The following is a 21,916-nucleotide window of genomic DNA, read 5'->3' as shown; positions in this document are numbered from 1 at the left end:
TTGTTTAAGCACAAACATTGTCCTAACACAAACATTGAATGCCATTGACAATGAATGGCCGGCTTTGAGCGTTTGTGTGAACACAAACATTGCGAAAAACACAAACATTGCAGGCGAAGGCGAGGATGCAAATTCTGATTGGCCCGGAATAAGACGATGTATGATGATGGTGTACGATGATAAGAGCACCCCCTCACTTCACACGGGAGTGATTCTATTCATATTTACACTGTATGTGTTTTTTATCTTGCTTAAACTGATCTGTCTATCCATCTATTAACCCTGAGGATATTACAGTTTGGGGATAAACTATTCTGTTTTGAACCTCAGTTGTGTGAAAATGGGGGAGTGTGGTATAAGACCTGAGAGAGACCGAAGGTGTTCTCTCAAACCAAATTCAACACATTCCAGTGATCGCTCTGCCCTTCCATTGAACGCAGCCACTTGACTGTGGTCAAACCGCTAGCAAACCGCCGGGGGAATCCAGTTAAGAGAAGCCTTTTGTCAGAGTGTCTCTGGCAGTCTGCGATTAGCAGAGAACAAGCAGAGACGAGGGGGTCAGCGTTCAAACCCCTCGGCTTGTCCCCTTTCTGCCTTAAAACAGCATGCGAGCTAACAGGACTGACCCCGGGGGGTCAGTCAGAGAGGCGAGTGATGGGCCAGCGGTCATTGAATTTGAGGCACCCGGAAAAAACTACCTCATCCACTCAGCCATGACAGCACGACTAACAAACACAGGAGGGGGAGAAGGAGGAAGGCTTTTTAGGAAAAACTATAGCCAAAGAAAAGTGCGGATCTATTGATTTAACTTTGTTTTGCTGCACCTATTGTTGACTATATATTCTCTTATAGCCTGAGCCAGCCCGACACTTCCCCCTGTCTATATACGTACTGTATACTGCTGTGTAGGATCTTTTTTGTCCCCGTTGGAGGATACTAGGGTGACACAAAAGCATTCCAAGGCCTTAGGTCTCTACTGTACGCGCTAATGTACGCTCTAAATTAGACAGTCTAAAAAGGGAGCTATAGGATTTTTAAAGGGTCAGCGAGAGAGAGAGAGGGAGAGAGAGAGAGAGGAGAGAGAGAGAGAGAGAGAGGGAGAGAGAAAGGTGGCTGTTAGAAGAGTATTAATGTGGCTTTGTTCTCATTAATCACATCCTATAACGCGCCGCTCATTTCCGAACGACTCCTTGGCCCCTCCTCGCACACACGCGAGCGCACACGCGAGCGCGCACGCACGCACGCATTAGTGTCTGAGTGAGCATGGCTGTGAGCCAATCCAATCTGCTCCTTGTCTGAAGGTGTGTATTTGTGTAAACAGTGAAGCCGGAGAAAACAAAGGGGGCTCTCTCCAGGAAAACAGCGCCGCTCTAGTGGAGTCTCTCATGTCTCTCCCTCCCATGCGGCGCAGTGAGCCTGGCTATCAGCCATATATATATGTATACCCGGCGCCCATTAGCACATGGAACCACCGCGCCGTGTGTCATGTGTGTGCGCACCGAGGTCCTGCCATGTGACGAGGCGATGTTGTCAGCCTCACACAGTCTGAGCCCCCGCGTGCGTGCGTGCGTGCGTGCGTGCGTGCGTGCGTGCGTGCGTGCGTGCGTGCGTGCGCGTGAGGTGTGAATGAATCCCATTTCCCTCCCCTCTCTTTGATAACCGCTGAACCAATTTCCTCCCAATCTCCTCTCAAACCTAGCCTAACCCATTTTGGGCAGGAACTCATTTTAGGGTTAGCATTATGCTATGCTTTAGCTATTGAAAAATAGCAGATCTACAAGCTCATAGCGCGCCACCGAGTGGCGCGCTACGAGCTTGTAGGTCTGCTATTTTTGAAAAATCGAAGAACGACTGACACAGAAACATGGCTTTTTCAGAAAACTGTCAGGATTTAGAAGACATTTTTAGAATCTGATCTCCGGTCAAAATGGCCTAAACAAAGGTTGTAGGGATTCATGGGGGAGTATAGATTGGTGCGTGCGTGGGTGGGTGGGTGGGTGGGTGGGGGTCCTCTCTGGCGCGTCAGAAAAGCATACATTCAAAAGAGGGAGAGAGAAAAAAAGAAAGAAAGAATGAATGAATCCAAGCATGGATTTCAAATTTCACAGCTGAGCACTTGGAAGAGATTGCCATGCGCAGGCTTGAAGAGGAAAAAAATAAAATAAATAAATATGTGCTGTGGTGATGATCTGTGAGGTGTGATGTCGCTCGTTCTATGCATATAAGGAGGGGGGGGGGGGGGGGGTGTCTGGAGAATGACAGCCGCACATGGTCGAACGGCTCTATCCCATTCTGAGCGGAAACCCCATTTTGTTGTCAGCATCATGTTATGCTTTAGCTATTGAAAAATAGCAGATCTACAAGCTCATAGCGCGCCACCGAGTGGCGCGCTACGAGCTTGTAGGTCTGCTATTTTTGAAAAATCGTTAAAGTTTGCCTTTAAATCTTTCCGAAAATTGTCATTATTTAGATTTTTTTTTTTTAATTTATGTCGACGTCAGGCCTAAATGGGCTATAGGGGGGGGGGGGGGGGGAGGGAGGCCGTCTGTCCGTGAAAGACGAGTCCGGCTTTTATGAGCCGGGCTTATAGTATCCCCTCGGCTGGTCATAGTGAGAACGTCACACTTATATCCTCACATTATAGAACGCTGGGCATTAGAGAGAGAGAGAGAGAGAGAGAGAGAGAGAGATGCCCTTTCACTGGAAGGAGGAGAAGAAAAATAATCTGTCTGGTTAGGGTCCGTTCTACGTGAACCACTTGTGCTGTAGCGTCGTAAAACATTTGCAAAAAAAAAAACCCATTAAAGTCGCGTTTTAAAATCAACACCTGGCTCTTGAGTTGGTTGAGAATACATTAACCCATTTTGGGTGGGAGCCCCTTTTGGTGTTAGCATTATGTTATGCTTTATAGCTATTAAAAAATAGCAGATCTACAAGCTCGTAGAGCTATAGAGCTATGAGCTTGTAGTTCTGTTATTTTTTTTTTAATCTATTTTGCTATCATCTGGTACCATGATAGAAACATGGCTTTTTCAGAAAACTGTCAGGATTTAGAAGACATTTTTTAGAATCTGATCTCAGGTCAAAATACATTAACACCAAGGGGAAAAAAAACATTCATTCGCCACACAAATCAAGAACCTTTCTTTCCCCACCTAACTGACACACTCAGTCCTCCCACTCTCTCTCTCTCTCTCTCTCTCTGTTGGGGTAAAAAAAAGCCTTTTTGAATGACACCGAGTCCACTCCACAGGTGTCACTTCAAAAATCCCTCAGATGTGAAATCCTGATTGTTCCCAATGAATAATACATTACAGCTATACACCGCTGACCAAAAGCTGCCCGGGCAATGCAATAACGCAGCCGCACCGATTCTCAGCCGTGTGTGATGAGTGCTCACTCACACTGCTGAGAGCCAGCCAGCCAGCGCTCATCATCATACCCCGACCGCACTACACACACAATGGCAACGAGGACGAGGATTCACCGAGACGTTGATAATCCACCCCGAAAGACCCGCCCGCCTTTGATTGAGCACGGGGTGTGTGTGTGTGTGTGTGTGTGTGTGTGTGTGTGTGTGTGTGTGTGTGTGTGTGTGTGTGTGTGTGTGTGTGTGTGTGTGTGTGTGTGTGTGTTGCGTGCGTATTATAGCCTATATTATGTGTGAAGCGCATTGTTATTTATCCACGCTGCTGCATTGTGTTGATAAACCAACAACAAAGACACTTGTGAGCAGCTCGCTAGCACGGCGTGGGTGGATAAGCCAGGGTGAGAGATGCCCTCATACACCTCCTCTAAACACGTAGACACACACACGCACACGCACACGCACACACACACACACACACATGCTGGTGTCTCGGAACCTATAAATGTAATTGAAAAAAAAAAAATCGCTCGAAAATCCTCGTTACAACGACATTGAGTTGACGGGTAAGTTTTAGGGTAAACTGTTGCATAATCGCAATTTCGCGTGACGAGTTCCATGCTCTCCGTCTCCCCCCACTAGACAGGCAGTGGTAACCTGTGAAGCTCCGCAGCACGGAGCCCTGTTCAGCACTTAGCCGTGTTTGAGGCCATGTCAGCGGGGGGAGACGGAGAGCATGGAACTCGTCACGCGAAATTGCGATTATGCAACAGTTTACCCTAAAACTTACACGTCAACTCAATGTCATTGTAACGAGGATTTTCGAGCGAAATATATATTTTTTTCAATTACATTTATAGCAATTATGACTCTAAATGTGACACCAAAATAGTAGCATAAGTTGCTATGCGAGCCCGCATAGAAGTCGATGGGGAAAGCTTGCATGATAGCATTGTTTGATAGCCGTTCTTATCTCCCGAGGGGCGTGTCAGCGCGCCTTTAATATGGGTCTGTAACTCTGAGAGTGCGGGTCCATTTGGTTCCATTTGTATATATACTCTCAGAGTTAAATTAACATTGATTTTACAATATAAATGTGGGGGGTCCCAGAGGTAGAAATGCCATTAAATGGGGGGTCCGTGCATGACAAATGCATGACAAACTGGGGGTCCTTGAAATTAAACGGGTCGAGAATCACTGCTAGAGCCTTTATTAATCAGACCAGTGCGTGTCCAGTGGAAACCTCGTATGAATCTGATCTCAGGTCAGGATGGGTTAAACACTGCAGGTTTTCACAGCGTGCTCTTGTTTCAGCAGCACCTACAGTGCTATACATGAACAATTCCCTTTGAAACGCACACAGGCCTTTGATGCAATATTAAACCAGGAAAGGTGTTTCGGGAATGTAAAACATTTCAAGAGCTTTCACGTGACACATACCAGGGGAGAGAGAGAGAGAGAGAGAGAGAGAGAGAGAGAGCGAGAGAGAGCAACCATATGTCTAGGAGACAATCTCCTAAAACAGTCCTGACCTTTCCCTCTCCTCCCGGGCTCTGCTTCCCCATCCCAAGCACCCAAATGACAGGATTATAATGGAGTTCAGGAGCAGGACCGCACCTCCAACCCAGCTATACAGTATACGTCCACCTCCTATCAAGCCACCTCCACTGACCTGAGATCAGATTAAAAAAAATGTCTTCTACATCCTGACAGTTTTCTGAAAAAGCTACGTTTCTATGTCGGTGGTTATTCGATTTAAAAAAAAATAGCAGACCTACAAGCTCGTAGCGCGCCACCGAGTGGCGCGCTACGAGCTTGTAGGTCTGCTATTTTCGTATGCACTGAGTGCATTTGGTTTTCGATGGGTGACGTAATGACGATATGTTTTAGTCTTGGGAGGCACTTATTGACATATACGTCACCATCCAAAGTCGTCACTTATACGTATTATTCATTACAACATTGTGTTCCTGAAGTGTATAAAAACAATTACCATTGTTTCATTCTGGCACCGCTGCCGTATCAGGCACAAGTAGTCATTACTGAGATTTGACAGTTTGTGTAGCGGTCGAAAGTACTTGCGCGCTCTGCTTGCGCACTAGTAGGCCATTTGTGGCCTACTAGTGTGCAACGAGCAAGTATGCACTAGTGCAGTTCTAGTTATTATTCGTTTCCGTCATCGTTTCACGCATCTTTCGTTAATGAAATCTGTTAACCCATTCTGAACGGAAAACCCATTTTGGTGTTAGCATCATGTTATGCTTTAGCTATTGAAAAATAGCAGATCTACAAGCTCGTAGCGCACCACCGAGTGGCGCGCTACGAGCTTGTAGATCTGCTATTTTTTTTTATTATCGAAGAACGACTGACATTTTTTTAATCTGATCTCAGGTCAGAATGGGTTAAACGTCCTCATTTTGGTATGGTGTGGTCCTTGATAGTGAATTGGTCTAAAAACATAGCACAGACACTCAGACACTCAGACACACAGACACACAGACACACAAAGTCGTACGAATGTACGAGGCACCGTGCGGACACAACAGACGGACACGTTTTCCCCATACCGGCAGCGATGCAAAAAACGTCGCCATCGCGGCGCCTGAACAACAACAAGAGCGGCACGAACGAACGAACGCCAACAAAACACGCCTTATTGGCGTCGCTCGGCCGTGTCAAAGTGGAGACACGCCGAGATGGCGGATATAGAGAGGGACAAAGAAGCGAGGCGGTGCAAAACAACAGAAGACACAGATGTCTGAAGATCCATCTTGTGACGAGAACCTGCTGCTGCTGTGTGCATCTCTGGCCTGTCGGCGATGATGCAGCACCCTATAGCAAAGTGTGTATACGCACACACACACACACACACGCACGCGCACGCGCACACACAAACACAGACGCGCGCGTGCGCGCACACACAACGCTGGTGGAGAACAGAAGTCAGTGAGCCAGGTCTTTTCATCAGTTCCAGTGCAGCGCTTCACATTGAGCCAATCGTAGCGCGTCGTTAATGTGAGGATGCTCACTGTCGTTACATCTACAAAACAAAAGCGCCCGTTTAAGATGCGGATCGAATGTGAAACAGGGGTGGGGGGAGGGAGGGAGGGGGGGGGGGGTGCATGTGCGGTGGTGATTGAGTGATGGTGTGTGTGTGTGTGTGTGTGTGTGTGCGTGCGTGGGCTGCTGTGGGAGTGTGTTTTTTTCCCCACTTTGTACGAGAGAGAGAGAGAGAGAGAGAGAGAGAGAGAGAGAGATGAAGGGTAGGAGGACAGAACACAAAGTCAGCTTCTTTTCAGAGAGATGCGGGCGTGCTAAAAAGGGAACAAGCGAGCGCATTGAATGGGCTCAAAGAGTTTCTGAGAGTCCAATTGAAGAGGGTCTATGCATATGCAGTAGGTGTAAACTATATATACTGTGTGTGTGTGTGTGTGTGTGTGTGTGTGTGTGTGTGTGTGTGTGTGTGTGCGTGCGTGTGCGCGTGCGTGTGCACGTGAGACAGAGCGAAAGGAGAGAAAGGCTCTACATGAAAAGCCTCCAAAAGCCATATGGACGCGCCATTCAAATACTAGAACGCGCGACTGGCGTTTTTTCATGCTGTGTGTAATTATACTTTTTGTGTGAGTGTGTACTTGTGAACGCAAGTGCCAGTACAGCATTTATGTGCCTATGCAAATAAGAACTGAGCAACTGTGTGTATTTAGTGTGCGCGTGTGTGTGTGCGTATGCGTGAGTGTGTGTGTGTGTGTGTGTGTGTGTGTGTGTGTGTGTGTGTGTGTGTGTGTGTGTGTGTGTGTGTGTGTGTGTGTGTGTATGCCACACATCCCACATGTTCCTCACTCCTGCCACAACACACACACAGATGGGTGTGATGGGAGGCTTGGAGAGCTAGCTAGCAGACAGCCAAGAGCCCTGGAGTGTGTGCTCAACTCAGCCCGCACCAAAACGCTATACTCTCTTCTCCAGTGGCCCCCAATCCCTCCCTCCCTCCCACCCACTGTGCCACACACACACACACACACACACACACACACACACACACACACACACACACACACACACACACACACACAGAGGGCCACGTTGTTATTCCCTGTAGGAAACACAAGCCGGAGCCAAAACCCCATGGCGTGGTGGCGGTGGTGGCGGTGTTAGCTATAGGATATGTGCTCTGTGTGCTCTGCCCTCCCGCTGCGTCTCACAGCGTCGTGCAGCTCTCCCGGGCCTACGGCGAGCTAGCAGGAGGAGAAGAGCAGCTCTCAGATCAGAGGGGGACCTCATGATGTTTGTCCTGGAGGCGTGATAGTTACATAAATAAGAGCAGCTCTCAGATCAGAGAAGGACCTCATGATGTCGTCCTGGAGGCGTGATAGTTACATAAATAAGAGCAGCTCTCAGATCAGAGAAGGACCTCATGATGTCGTCCTGGAGGCGTGATAGTTACATAAATAAGAGCAGCTCTCAGATCAGAGGGGGACCTCATGATGTCGTCCTGGAGGCGTGATAGTTACATAAATAAGAGCAGCTCTCAGATCAGAGGGGGACCTCATGATGTCGTCCTGGAGGCGTGATAGTTACATAAATAAGAGCAGCTCTCAGATCAGAGGGGGACCTCATGATGTTTGTCCTGGAGGCGTGATAGTTACATAAATAAGAGCAGCTCTCAGATCAGAGGGGGACCTCATGATGTCGTCCTGGAGGCGTGATAGTTACATAAATAGCATGGCTTCACCATCGCCACGTATGATATCCAGTCTGGAATGTTCGCGTGAGTGTTCTCAATGACGACGACAAGAGTTTGAATTAATGCTAATTAATCCTAATGAATTGCCAGCTGTAGGGAATGGCTTTAAAATGAAGCGATGTCGCCATGCGTGAAACAAGCTGGAGTGTGCCAAAGACCCCATTCATGAAATGTTGTGAACCTCCGAGATGTAATGAGTCCAACGCTCAACATATATCTCATATACGTGTGACATAAACACATATATGTGTTTGTTTCCGTCAAATATTATATGTAGGGTATACAGAGAAGCTTACAAACCATATAAGCCCCGACAGTTTTGCTCACAAGTCACAACAACAATATCACAAAGTATCTCCTGTTTCAGTATATCGCCCCGCTCTGAGACACAATTCATATGCTTTATGTTGTGGCAGTAACAGTGAATAAAACAAGAAAGCCGAGACACACTCGTGAATCCATCGCCAACAATGACTTGCGATCGCAGTGCTCAGAACAATGTGATCGAGTATACCCTAGGGAGGACTTTCAGGGGATATGAGATCATTTTTCTGCCTGTCAGAAAAGTTAGAATAATCCCTAAAGAAATAGGGGACTGTGTGTGAGAGCTCAGACATATGGTATACATTTTATATAACCCATTCTGAACGGGAACCCATTTGGTGTTTAGCTATTGAAAAATAGCAGATCTACAAGCTCTTAGCGCGCCACCGAGTGGCGCGCTAAGAGCTTGTAGGTCTGCTATTTTTGAAAAATCGAAGAACGACTGACATAGAAACATGGCTTTTTCAGAAAACTGTCATTTTCAAACATACATTTTTAGAATCTGATCTCAGGTCAGAATGGGATAAAGTCCACAAAGGGGCAGTCCAATTTCGTCGGTACTGCTGGTTGGTTCTCTTTTTTTTTTTTTTTTTTTTTTTTTAAGATATTTTTTTGCGGCTTACGCCTTTAATTGATTTTTGAAGGGACAGACAGTAGGCTGACAGGAAACGGGAGAGAGATGGGGGGATGACATGCAGTAAAGGCCGTGTCGGGTCCGGGAGTCGAACCCGCGGCACACTGCGACTGGATTACCAGTCCGGTGCCCAGACCGTTACGCTACGGCCTGGGCCTGGTTGGTTCTCTTGATGAAACCGTAGTTTATGAGTTTAGTATTAGTATCTCACTGTGAAACCTGATTTACTAATTTACAAATAGTATAGTCAGGGAACAAAATGGCCCAGCTGGCTGCTGCTTCTCACTTCGTCACATGCCTGTGACTGTCAAGTATACTGTAGCACCCAACATCATCACATCACGCGTGAGCATGTGTTTGTTGTCTGCGTCAACCCATACACACATAACACACGCACAAATGTGCATGGGTGTGAGTGTGAGCGAGAGAGAGAGAATAACTATCACCAACGTCATTTCTCCAGATGACTAGGAGTCATGAGCTTTCACAACAAAAGCCCTTTATATTATATCCGCGCCAAAATAGTCACGAGTGAAACCAAAGCAAAAAGTTCAAAAAGGAAAAAAAATAATAATATCACAGATATGCACACAGCAACACGACACGATCATTTGAATGCCCCCGAAAACACAAATTCACCTTCCACCACCACGCCCCGCCACCGCTGATGTTTAACCACATTAACTGTAAAGCTCACAAGTCACAAACCGTCACAATGCAATGGACTGTTGGAGCTTATAGTTCGGCCATTTCACTAGCTTGGCTGACTTCCTTCCTTCATTTCTTCTATCCATCCATCCATCCATCCATCCATCCACCCATCCATCCATCCATCCACCCACCCATCCATCCATCCATCCACCCACCCACCCATCCATCCATCCACCCACCCACCCATCCATCCATCCACCCACCCACCCACCCACCCATCCATCCACCCACCCATCCATCCACCCATCCATCCACCCATCCACTGTGGTGTCTAACCTGTGAGGCATGGCTCAGGCTGGTTGTTGAGTGTGTTAAAAGCAGAGATAAGGGGGGAGTAGGACGGCCATCTATCACCCGACGCTGACAGCCCAGCAAAGCCGTCTGTCTCTGGGGCCAGTGAGCGCTGGCACGCTCCCCTGCTGCTCCCCTCTCCTCAGCTCTCTCTCTCTCTCTGTCGGTTCCATCAATGGCAACACTCCCCCCCCCCCCCCCCCCCATCACACACACACACACACACACACACACAGACGCGCCCCCCGCCATGCTATGTCACTTCATTAGAAGTGTGGAAGGGTGACCTTGCACTCTCTCTCTTCTTTCCATACAGCTACACACACACACACACACACTTCTAGCTGTCCCTATTTCTCTCATCACTCTTCCTCTCTCCTTCCTCCTCCTCCTCCTCCTCCTCCTCAGCCAGCCAGCGAGCGGATACCCTTCATTCTTCTTCCCCTCTCTCTCTCTCCCACACACTCTCTCTCTCTCTCTATCATCTGTGCCCACTCTGTTTCTACTTTCTCATTTGCGTTCCTTCTATATCCTCCTGCCCTCCAACGCATCGCTCCCCCTTCATTATCGGACCATGTGACAACCCCCCCCCCCCCGCTGTGTGCCACCCATGGTTAACCCATTCTGACCCGAGATCAGATTCTATAAAAAATGTCTTCTACACATCCTGACAGTTTTCTGAAAAAGCCGTGTTTCTATGTCGGTTGGTTTTCTTTAGATTTTTCAAAAACGGCAGACCTACATGCTCGTGGCGCGCCACTCGGTGGCGCGCCACGAGCTTGTAGATCTGCTATTTTTCAACAGCTAAAGCATAACATGCTGCTGACACCAAAAGGAATGATACAGAGCCCGCGCTTCGCCCCAACATTCAACACGCACGCGCGCAGGCAGACATGCAACACATTAACTTTGAAGTCGTTTACGAACGCCGTGTGTGTGCTCACTCCTCTGATGTGTGTATACCATTGAACTGTTGCATGCGAGTTGAGTAAGCAGTGCTTTGATGTCCGTGTGTGTTTGTGCGCGCGTGTGTTTGTGCGCGTGTGTTTGTGCGCGTGTGTTTGTGTGCGTGTGTGCGTGCGTGCGCCACGAACGCCTTACCTGTCTCTCGGACATGACGTAGAGGAAGGCGCGGTCCAGGGAGAAGGCCATGTCTCGGAGGATGGGGCTCCCGTCCTTGTTGATGGTTATGGTCTCGTACTGGACGCCGCCGTGCGGGGGCCCGTCCGCGCGGATCTGAGGAGCACACAGGGAAACAAACACACACGTTAGCTTCATGCTACGCTTTAGCTATTGAAAAACAGCAGACCTACACAAGCTTGTATAGGTCTGCTGTTTTTGAAAAATCGAAGAACGTGTCGCGGATGTAGACAGAGTCGAACCCAACAAACACGAATAGAAGTCAAGTATTGAATGAAGAATAAGGCAGATCTTACACCGAGTAGTAGGCGGGAATCAGGCAATTGCAAAATGACAAAGTATAGTAAAAACAGGACTAGACAAGCAACCATGACACCAAAACGATGAACTGACAATGAGAGTTAGTGAAGAGTCCGGTCTTTTATAGGCAGCAGGTTGATTGGCAAAGTGTTCACAGGTGGCCTGACGAGGGAGCTGAAGACAGGTGTGTATAAACGGGACTGCAGTGTGGTGGAAATGAATGTGGGAGTGGCCATGGCGGAGAGAATGTGACACTTAACCCATTCTGACCTGAGATCAGATTCATACGAGGTTTCCGCTGGACACACACTGGTCTGATGAACCCATTCTGACCTGAGATCAGATTCTAAAAAATGTCAGTCGTTCTTCGATTTTTCTAAAAAATAGCAGACCTATACAAGCTCGTAGCGTGCCACTCGGTGGCGCGATATGAGCTTGTAGATCTGCTATTTTTAAATAGCTAAAGCACGACATGATGCTAACACCAAAATAGGTGCCCGCCCAGAATGGGTTAAGATAGAGCATAAAAAGAAGAGCGGTTAAGAGACCAGACCTGGGGCAGTGATACAGTAATATTTGCATAGAGAGATCTTATATACAGCGTGGTGTTTTTTCCTCCTGCTTGGAGAATTAAGATGGTGTCACACGGTGGTTTCACTTTCAGTCTAGATGTATTTATTGCAGGGAAACCCCCCTCCCCCCCCCCCCTTCATCTGTAACGCTGAGCAAGATAAAAGCCATTTCTAAGAATTATTTGTATAAACACCCATTTGACCCTGCAGGCCTGTTTAAACACCGTACATCTATTTAACTCTCCCGTTTCACCCACAGGTGATGGATACACCCTCGTTAAACCTTTGAACTCGAAGCCAAGACCACCGAGCTAAAACAGTAATATATATATATAAATACTTTATATGACGCATGCGACCTCCCTGACCCTAGACAAACCAGTGACCGCTCTCCTTCTCATCTTCATGCAGACAATGGCCTCCATCGTACGGCATCCTTTATCCGCAAAGTAATACACATTCTCTGTGAATTACGCATTTAGGAGCTTCCACTGTGCGTAAACGTTATCTTGCGGCCACACAACCCCACTGTTCATTCTGCCGACGCCTGTATTTGCTGGGGTGGAGTTGTGTCTGCAGCAGTTGTTGTTTTTGGCAGCAAATTTTGATTTTAGTTTTAGTCATAGTCTCTTGAATAGTTTTAATTTAGTTTCAGTCCCATTTTAGTCACCTGGAATGCTTTAGTTTTAGTCTAGTTTGAGTCGACTAAATGTCATAAGATTTTAGTCGACTAAATATACAGTTGATTTAGTCGACAAAAAAAAAGAATTGGCGGGCGTTGATGCCGTCGTAATGACGTTTTTTTGTTTTTACACTTGCTGAAACTAGCCAATCTACAAGCTTGTAGATCTGCTATTTTCAGCAGGCAACCATGTGTAAAATGACTTATACTGGATCTCTTGTCCACTAGTCCCTTCCTAACATTTTAGTCTAGCTTTTTTTTGTTAACGAAATTGTCAGTATATTTAGTCTTAGTTTTAGTCGTCGTAGCTTAGTTTTCATTTAGTTTCCATTTAGTTTTCGTCAGTGAAAAAAGGTAGTCGAAGAACATTTTTCGTCTTAGTTTTAGTCGACGAAAACAACACTGGTCTGCAGGCGTGTCGAGGCGCTTTCCCTATATTTGCTACATCTTATGCACACGTGGTTTAGGACAGCGGAAAGTTCCTTTTACAAACCACCCGTAATGCCAATCCGTTTGACAATAGAATGTGCCCCTCAGATGGTGCGACCTGAGTGAGTGTTATTGCATGTTGCAAAACATTCACAGCTCAGAGAGGTCTCGTTCCGTCTTAATTCTCCACAAATCTGCGATTGTAATTTCCCTCTGATTAGCACTCTGCAGAGTGTCGTTTCCTTGTGCTCGTTGTGTTTAACCCATTCTGACCTGAGATCAGATTCATACGAGGTTTCCACTGGACACACACTGGTCTGATTAACCCATTCTGACCTGAGATCAGATTCATATGAGGTTTCCACTGGACACACACTGGTCTGATGAACCCATTCTGACCTGAGATCAGATTCATACGAGGTTTCCACTGCACACACACTGGTCTGATTAACCCATTCTGACCTGAGATCAGATTCTAAAAATGTCAGTCGTTCTTCGATTTAAAAAAATAGCAGACCTACAAGCTCGTAGCGCGCCACTCTGTGGCGCGCTATGAGCTTGTAGATCTGCTATTTTTCAATATAGCTAAAGCATAACATGATGCCAACACCAAAATGCGTTCCCGTTCAGAATGGGTTAATTGTAAGGCACCTCATCACCCCCATTACGCAGCAAATATGTAATGGATTTAAAATAATGTAAAATTCCCCCATAATCAGTAACACGTAGCCGATACTTGTGTCAACCACATGAAAAGGCAATGAAATGCCTTAGATGGGAGTCATTTCCGATGTGATTTCGCCCATAGTTCAGTGCGCAAGTATACTTAATTAATCCGATTTCACCGAACTTCCGTTTTCGCTTATACCGTTTCATAGAGACGCAGCAACCTTGCGCTCCATATATACCAAATGAAAGACCGACATCATTTACAGATTACACAGCACTTTGAATTTAAAAAAAGCTTGTAGGTCTGCTATTAAAAAAACAAAATCACCAACTAGATGTTGGCGTGAGAGAAGCCATTGTTCCCACACATGTCACCACAGGCTGTCCCCTCCACACACACACACACGCACACGCACACACACACACGCGTGGGATGATGCCTCTATCATCTGGTCATCCCTCCCTCCATCTCTCCACCCACCCATCCATCCATCCATCCGTCCATCCATCCATCCGTCTGTTCAGCCAGTGACAGCACCAAAGAGCAGCCCTAGATTAGTTATGTACCAGAGAGGGGAAAGTCAAGGTCGCGTGTCTATCAAAAGAAGATCTACTGGGAGTGTGTGTGTGTGTGTGTGTGTGCGTGCGTGTGACGCCCGCGCACAACGCAATGTATATGCGAGGGAATGTGCGTGGCGCGGCAACTTTCAGCACGTGTGTGTGTGCATGCGTGCATCTGTATATACGCATGTGTCAAAGCTGTTTTAGCGGGGCGGAGAGGTGAAGGCGAAGTTCACCGTCTGGAGCTTCAAGTTCAAAGCTATAATAGAGTTTTGCTTGCCCAGACCCTGACTGTGGGCAGCCGTACGGCCCTCGAGCTCCACTTCGGAACCCCTTTTTGGTGTTAGCATCACGTTATGCTTTATAGCTATTGAAAAATAGCAGATCTACAAGCTCATAGCGCGCCACCGAGTGGCGCGCTACGAGCTTGTAGGTCTGCTATTTTTTGAATAATCGAAGAACCGCTGACATAGAAACATGGCTTTTTCAGAAAACCGTCAGAAAGGCATTTTTTGGGTTAATGAAAGGGCTTTAGGTGCTGCAGCACAGGGCACCAACCTTGGGGGGGGGGGGGGGTGTCAAGAGCACCGAAATGTAGCAGCAAAGGCCGCTTAAGGAGCGCTAAAGAACGGTATAAGGCGTGCAGGCGAAGCGTCGACTGTCTGCGCTGCTGCAACAACAACAACCCCCCCAAAAAGCGGTCTTGTCTGAGCGTTTCCGGGTGCATGACAGCATAAATCAGGCACCGCAGAGGAGAGAGGACGTGTTCTACGTTAAAACCATTATGGACGACAGATGAGCGAGAGAGAGACAAGCTGTGGGGGTGGAGGGGGTGGATGTATATATAAGCCTCCGTCTGGTTACTGACGCTGCAGTGCGGAGGGACTAGAGACCTATAAACAAACATGCGCGCCCATAAAGCATGTCGGCAATATATAAGGGCCAGACCAGATGCACGCGCGCTGCGCTGCACTACACTATCATAGTGTCTGTGTTCATTTTGTGGATGCCTGTGTGTGTGTGTGTGTGTGTGTGTGTGTGTGTGTGTGTGTGTGTGTGTGTGCGCGTGTGTCCATAGGGACAGTGTGTCATGGTGTGATATGTGTCCTATAAGCAGGGCAGCCAGATAACCTGACCTTCCTCCCTTGCAGGCCTTGCACTTCATCTGAATCAGATCACTATCACGCACACTCACAAAACCTAACTGCCACCCAGGGGCCTCTGAACTGAAGCGCGCGCACGCACGCACGCACACGCACACGCACACACACACACACACACACACACACACACAGCTGCTTTCCATATTAAGGAGATGTTTGCAACAGAAGCCGAAAAACTCTGCAAGCGTATACACAAACGTACACACACACACACACACACTCGTGAGGAGGAGGAGTGTGTGTGTGTGTGTGTGTGTGTGTGTGTGTGTGTGTGTGTGTGTGTGTGTGTGTGTGTGTGTGTGCGTGCGAGGCGGGGTACTATAGAACATCTCCCAGGGCTCTGTGAAGTATTTCGCCAGCTTGGCTTTGGGTGGGCGAGAGAGAGAGAGCGAGAGCGAGAGCGAGAGAGAGAGAGCGAGAGCGAGAGCGAGAGAGAGAGAGAGAGAGAGAGAGAGAGAGAGCGAGAGCGAGAGAGAGAAAGAAGGAAAAGAAAAAAAGAAAACCTCTGTCTTTCAGATTCAGATACCTCTCGGACACAGAACTGTTCTGTAAAAACAACACACACACTTCACACTCTCTCAATCGCTCTCCCACACATACTGTACACAGTATACACAGCAAACAGCCAGCGGCGGCATCTCTCCACTCTCCACACCACACACACACACACCCTCACACACACACACACACACACACACACACACACAACATAATTCACCTCGGCTTTGAAACATCCATTTCCCTCTCGTCTTATTTAGCCCGCCCTATCAAACGCGCGCACTTATAGGTCCCCCCCCCCCCCCCCCCCCCCCCCCCCCCCACCTTTGTGCCTCCACCTCTCTGACCCTGCATTATTTATCAGGCTGACGGGGGGAGTATGGGGTGGGGTGGTGGTGGAGCGGCAGCTAACAGGTTGGATTCCTAACCTCGAAGCCCCCTTGGAGAGTATTACTTGCCCCTCTATTTCGGGGAGGACCAGAGGAGCGTTTTTTGCCTCGGCCCCCCCCGGCCCCCGGCCCCACCCAGTTCAACACCGCAGCCATTAGCTCTCCCTGTCCTCCGTCTCACCGGTGGCTCCCAGGGTAGCGAAAAGCGAGGAAAGTAGTGAGGGAGGAGAGGAAAGGGGGAAGATGGATGAACGTGTGTACCTCGGGGGCGGGCGGCCTAGTGCCGGGTCACGCTGTACTTGTACTGTTCCAGTGGAAAAATCTGATCTATATACACCTTGAACCTGGGGAAAAGGATGATGAGGAAACAAACTCAAGACTCTCGGATTCAAATTCACACAACGCTCCATTTCTATACCATGGATGAGGACCGGAGAAGGACCTTCCTGATTTCAGCCGTGCGGGGGTTCAAGTTTTGTGTTTTACAGAAGGAAAGAAAAAGAAAAGAATAAGGAACTTATAAGAAAACCCAATCATGACATGAATGGCATGTATTTTCTATACTGAATGTTAAACTCCCTTTGCATGTTGCTTTGCCACTCGATTTGCCTCTCGATGTGCCATTCACTTTAAGCATGCACATACCCTCTATATAGTGCCACGTGTGGCAAAGAAAACTCCGTCAAGAAGTCGAATAAGTCTTCTGCCTCCAATTCGACGTGCCACTACTATCTGCATGATGCAGCAGTATAGTGAGGAGGAGGTGGAGGGAGCAAGGTGGTGGAGGGAGGAGGAGTGGTATATAGCTTATAGCTACGCAAACAGGAAGGTTTTGATCAGGGCCTGTAAGCACCCTGGAAAACATATTTGAAGATTGACCAAACGGCCCCGATTCAAATTGCCCTCCTCTCTCTCTCTCTCTCTCCCTCCCTCTCCCACCCCTCTCCCTCTGGTTTGTTAGATTGTGCCAGGGAACAGATCCCCAGAGAATCTGTGTGTCTGTGTGAAGCAATTTAACCCGAGTGAAAGTGCAGAATAAATCCGGGGCAAAAGTGTGCGACGAATGTGTGTGTGTGTGTGTGTCTGTGTGTGTGTGTATATGCAGCGTTATTATCCCATTCTGACCTGAGATCAGATTCATACGAGGTTTCCGCCGGACACACACTGGTCTGATGAACCCATTCTGACCTGAGATCAGATTCTAAAAATGTCAGTCGCTCTTCGATTTTTCAAAAATAGCAGACCTACAAGCTTGTAGATCTGCTATTTTTAAATAGCTAAAGCATAACATGATGCTGACACCAAAATGGGTGCCCGGTCAGAATGGGTTAAGGATGCTGCAGCCTGAAGAGAGAAAGGAAAAACCAAGGGGCCAAAATTACAGTCGAGTCTATGAATGCACACTGTGTGTTATGCAACATGCACAGTACGACATGTACAAACATTGTGGAATTGTTAAATATATATATTGTATGTAAAGCCATCTACACAAAACAGCTGCAGTATTTTAATCTCTCTATCAAGACTAATAATAGTGTGGCTATCGGTAGTGACAGTACTGCATGTGTACAGTTTGTGAACAAGGCCGATTAATAACAATGCTGGAACACACTGTACCCACAACTGCCTGCTTGTGGGAATGCGTACTTTGGCCAAAGGGAAATGGCGATTGTTATAAATACTTCAAAAGAACAATAATCGGTGTGACTAAAAAGACTCAATGACGTGCTGCATGACGACGTCATATTATGACTCTCTCAAAAATACACCTTTTAATAGGCACACAGCTGTAAACTATTACCTGCTGAGTGCGGTTTGCCTTGCAGACTTTTGTGCAATTTTCCAACCCCCACCAAGCCTTGAGGGATGTTAATGTGTCTCCCAACAGGAGAGGTGTCTGCCAACACCAATACAGACGCCCACCCCGCGAGAGAGCGAACAGGATTCTACCACCACACCTTCATGGCTGGCAGAGATGGTATAACCTATATCCTATTCTGAACGGGAACCCATTTTGGTGTTAGCATCATGTTATGCTTTACCTATTGAAAAATAGCAGATCTACAAGCTCGTAGCGCGCCACCGAGTGGCGCGCTACGAGCTTGTAGGTCTGCTATTTTTGAAAAATCGAAGAACGACTGACATTTTTTTTAATCTGATCTCAGGTCAGAATGGGTTCATCAGACCAGTGTGTGTCCAGTGGAAACCTCGTATGAATCTGATCTCAGGTCAGAATGGGATATACACACTGGAGCTTTTTGACCACCCACCCCCGGGGTACAGAACACCACCGCAACCTTGCGCTGGAATGGGATTACAGGAAAATGCTACGGAAAATGTTCCTCTGAGAGAGAGAGAGAGAGAGAGAGATACTGAGAGTGAGTGGGGACAGTGACAGGAAGTTGAACTTCATAAGTGAGAGCTATCTGGGGGTCCATCTCTTCCATCTGCAGCTAATCCAGTTCAACAGGCTCGGGTGTCGCAGAGATAGGCCGTCGCATTTATCCGCTTGATCCCACACACTGGATTAGACTGAACAAAGTGCAGCCAGACACACACTCCCTCTCTCCCTCTCTCTCTCTCCCTCTCCCTCTCTCCCTCCCTCTCCCTCTCCCTCTCTCCCTCTCTCCCTCTCCCCCTCTCTCTCTCTGTCAGTATCGTGGCGCGCTGACTGAGGGCGGACAGGACAGCACAAGGAAAAGGATCACACTGACAGAATGGAACAAACTTAAAGTGGCCGAGATAAGCCTCTATACCATCCATCCGTTCTAACTCAGGTGACGCAGGGCCAGTCTTGATCTGAGAGAGGGGGAAAAAAATCACACCCCTGTGAAGTGAGGGGCGCTCTCATCATATCATGATGTAAACACGTCGATTATTTGCTCAGACACGTGCGACGTCAATTCTCCATTCATTGTCAACGGGAATATAATGTTTGTGTGTAAGACGAAAATCTACGCTGATAGCCCCGAATATGGGAGCCCCTCGAAAACATGGAGCTAAATGGTTGATTTGGGTCGATAATAAGGGCCCTGTTGACGAATCACACGTGGAGCCAATCCAGCACTGAAGCTCACCCTGTTGCACCACCTGTGTTTCAATAGACCGATTTAACCACTTTTAACATGGCGTCCCTATTTTGGGTATATATGCCATTATACAGTAGGTGAAAATGTCCACAAATGTTTTCTGAAATAGCAGATGTACAAGCTCACGTGATGACGCAATGACGCGACACATTGCGAGTTCAGTCGTTTTCGATATATTCGTTGTATGACAAAGTATAGGGCTTAACTGGTTCGACCGTCACTACAGCCATGCAGCTGCAGTGTGTGTGTGTGTGTGTGTGTGTGAGAGAGAGTGTGTGTGTGTGTGAGAGAGAGAGTGTGTGTGTGTGTGTGTGGGCATTTGTGTTAATCATGACCGTGTGAGAGAAGAGGGTGCCACCTGTGTGAGCGCGAGTTGTGCTGACAAGTTGACAACTCTCCCCAGAAATGGACGACATATGAAATGGATGACTGTGATATACGCGCACAGCCCAGGCATGAGGTCAGCCCCCTTTGTGTGTGCGATGGTGGACGGGGGAGGGAGGAGGTGTGGTGTGGGGTGGGGGGTTTGTGGGTAATGTGTCAGGGTCAGGTGTCCTGCTGGTGTGTTTCACTCTGGAGGGAAATTCATCACACACACTTCAGGAGTGAGGCTGCGGTGAAAAAAAGTGCACCGTCTGGGACAACAACCACGTCAGACTAATTTCCTCTCTACTCTTTGGTGAGAGAGCAAGCACGAAGGGCACACACACACGCACACACACACACACGCACACACACACGCACACACACACACACACACACGCGCGCGCACACACACGAGCACACACACACACACACACACACACACACACACGAGCACACACACACACACACACACACACACACACACACACACACACACACAGTGACTGTGTATGCTCCCGTCCGTAGCATGCGGCAGAACACTTTGTTCCAGCCAGGGCTTTAGGCTATACACGGCGAAATCCTGAGTGTTCATTATACCTCGAGTGTAAAAAAAATGTCCTCACGCGCGTTTTTTTTGTGCGTGTCTCGGAAAACCCAGCTTGAAATATAGCAGGCTGCTATAGTATTCCTTCACTCATGGTGGAGTAGGTGCAGCTACTGAGCTATCCCTCTCTCTCTCTCTCTCTCTCTCTGTCTGTCACGACAGACTGAAAACCACAGCGCCTCTCTCTGCCTCGATAACGCATCTAATCCATCACCTGTGTCAGGCTGAAGAATTCTGGTGTCAGCAGTGGAGCGGCATGTGGAAATTCGCTGTGTGCGCGTGTGTGTGTGTGTGTGTGTGTGTGTGTGTCGGCTCCCCTCCTCAGTCCAGCGCATGGCCTGTTTTGTTCCCGTTTCTGTTTTACACTATAAGCTCCCATAAGGCGCATGTTATCCCACCTGGCTAATACGCACCTGCACACATCACTTCCCATCCCACTGAGGAGAGGAGAGGAGAGGAGAGGAGAGGAGAGGAGAGGGAAAAGAAACAGCAGCATGTAAGTAACAAAGAGAGAGAGAGAGAGAGAAGTAACAAAGAGAGAGAGAGAGAGAGAGAGAGAGAGAGAGAGAGAGAGAGAGAGAGAGAGAGAGGCTGAATCATGAGAGAGGCTGTTCCGTTCGCACACAAACAAAAGTGCAATACTCTTCCTCACCTGGTCGCAACACGGTGGCACTATATCTGCCACGATGGGCCGTGGCGCGGCGTGAGTCGATATACAAGACAATTACTTTATATTTTTGGCCAGGCTCCATAAAGTTTATCGATCTGCCTTTCCACTCTACGCTGAAAGCAGTTAACCCCCCTCCTCCTCACAAACATCTATTCTAATCACTTGGTTTGACGGGGGGAGAGAATATTCCAAGGGATTGAGAGCCTTGGACAAATCGCTACCGATATGCATTCGAATGACCCCCCCCCCCCCCCCCCCCCCGCCTTCCGCCATATTGATCGCTGCTGAATATCGAGGGGCAAAACATCAAATGTTGCGTTGGATCGATTCCCTGTCAACCTTCAACGGCCAGTTCCGCAACAGTTTCCTCTGTAATCCGAGGCGCGTTCAATTGAGTTTCTATACTTATGCACAGTCAAATCCTGTGTTAATATATATATCCATTTGTAATTTCCATTCTGGACTGAGGTCGCTTAAAGACCTTTTCAAAGAAACAAGATCTGCAGCGTTGGAGGAACTGCCTTCATCATTAGGGAGGTGGAATAAACACCATCAAAATGAATATTATGCCCACATTTCTATACTGGTTCCAATGCATCCCTGTCTTCTTATCCTGATAAGCTGATATCGGAGTTTATATGGAATAAGAAAAACCCTAGATTACGTAAAAGCACGCTACAGCGGCACCGACAAGACGGCGGGTTATCTCTCGC

At 47.8% G+C, this 21,916-nt stretch overlaps 1 protein-coding gene across 1 annotated transcript in view; it reads right to left on the bottom strand.

Annotated features, from left to right (window-relative positions):
* Window positions 1–21,916, bottom strand: part of plxna2 (plexin A2) — a gene marked incomplete at its 5' end in the record, with an annotated part of 223,411 nt that overhangs the window by 124,772 nt on the left and 76,723 nt on the right. Inside the window, one exon of the mRNA XM_083768883.1 lies at window positions 11,173–11,307. Within this exon, the coding sequence (XP_083625009.1) occupies window positions 11,173–11,307 (135 nt within the window). The remainder of the gene's footprint in view (window positions 1–11,172; window positions 11,308–21,916) is intronic.

Source organism: Protomyctophum parallelum (genome assembly GCF_964188405.1).
Source record: "Protomyctophum parallelum genome assembly, chromosome: 7".
Lineage (NCBI taxonomy): Eukaryota > Metazoa > Chordata > Actinopteri > Myctophiformes > Myctophidae > Protomyctophum > Protomyctophum parallelum.
The sequence above is the reverse complement of the archived record's forward strand: the minus strand, read 5'-3'. Positions and strand labels throughout refer to the sequence as shown.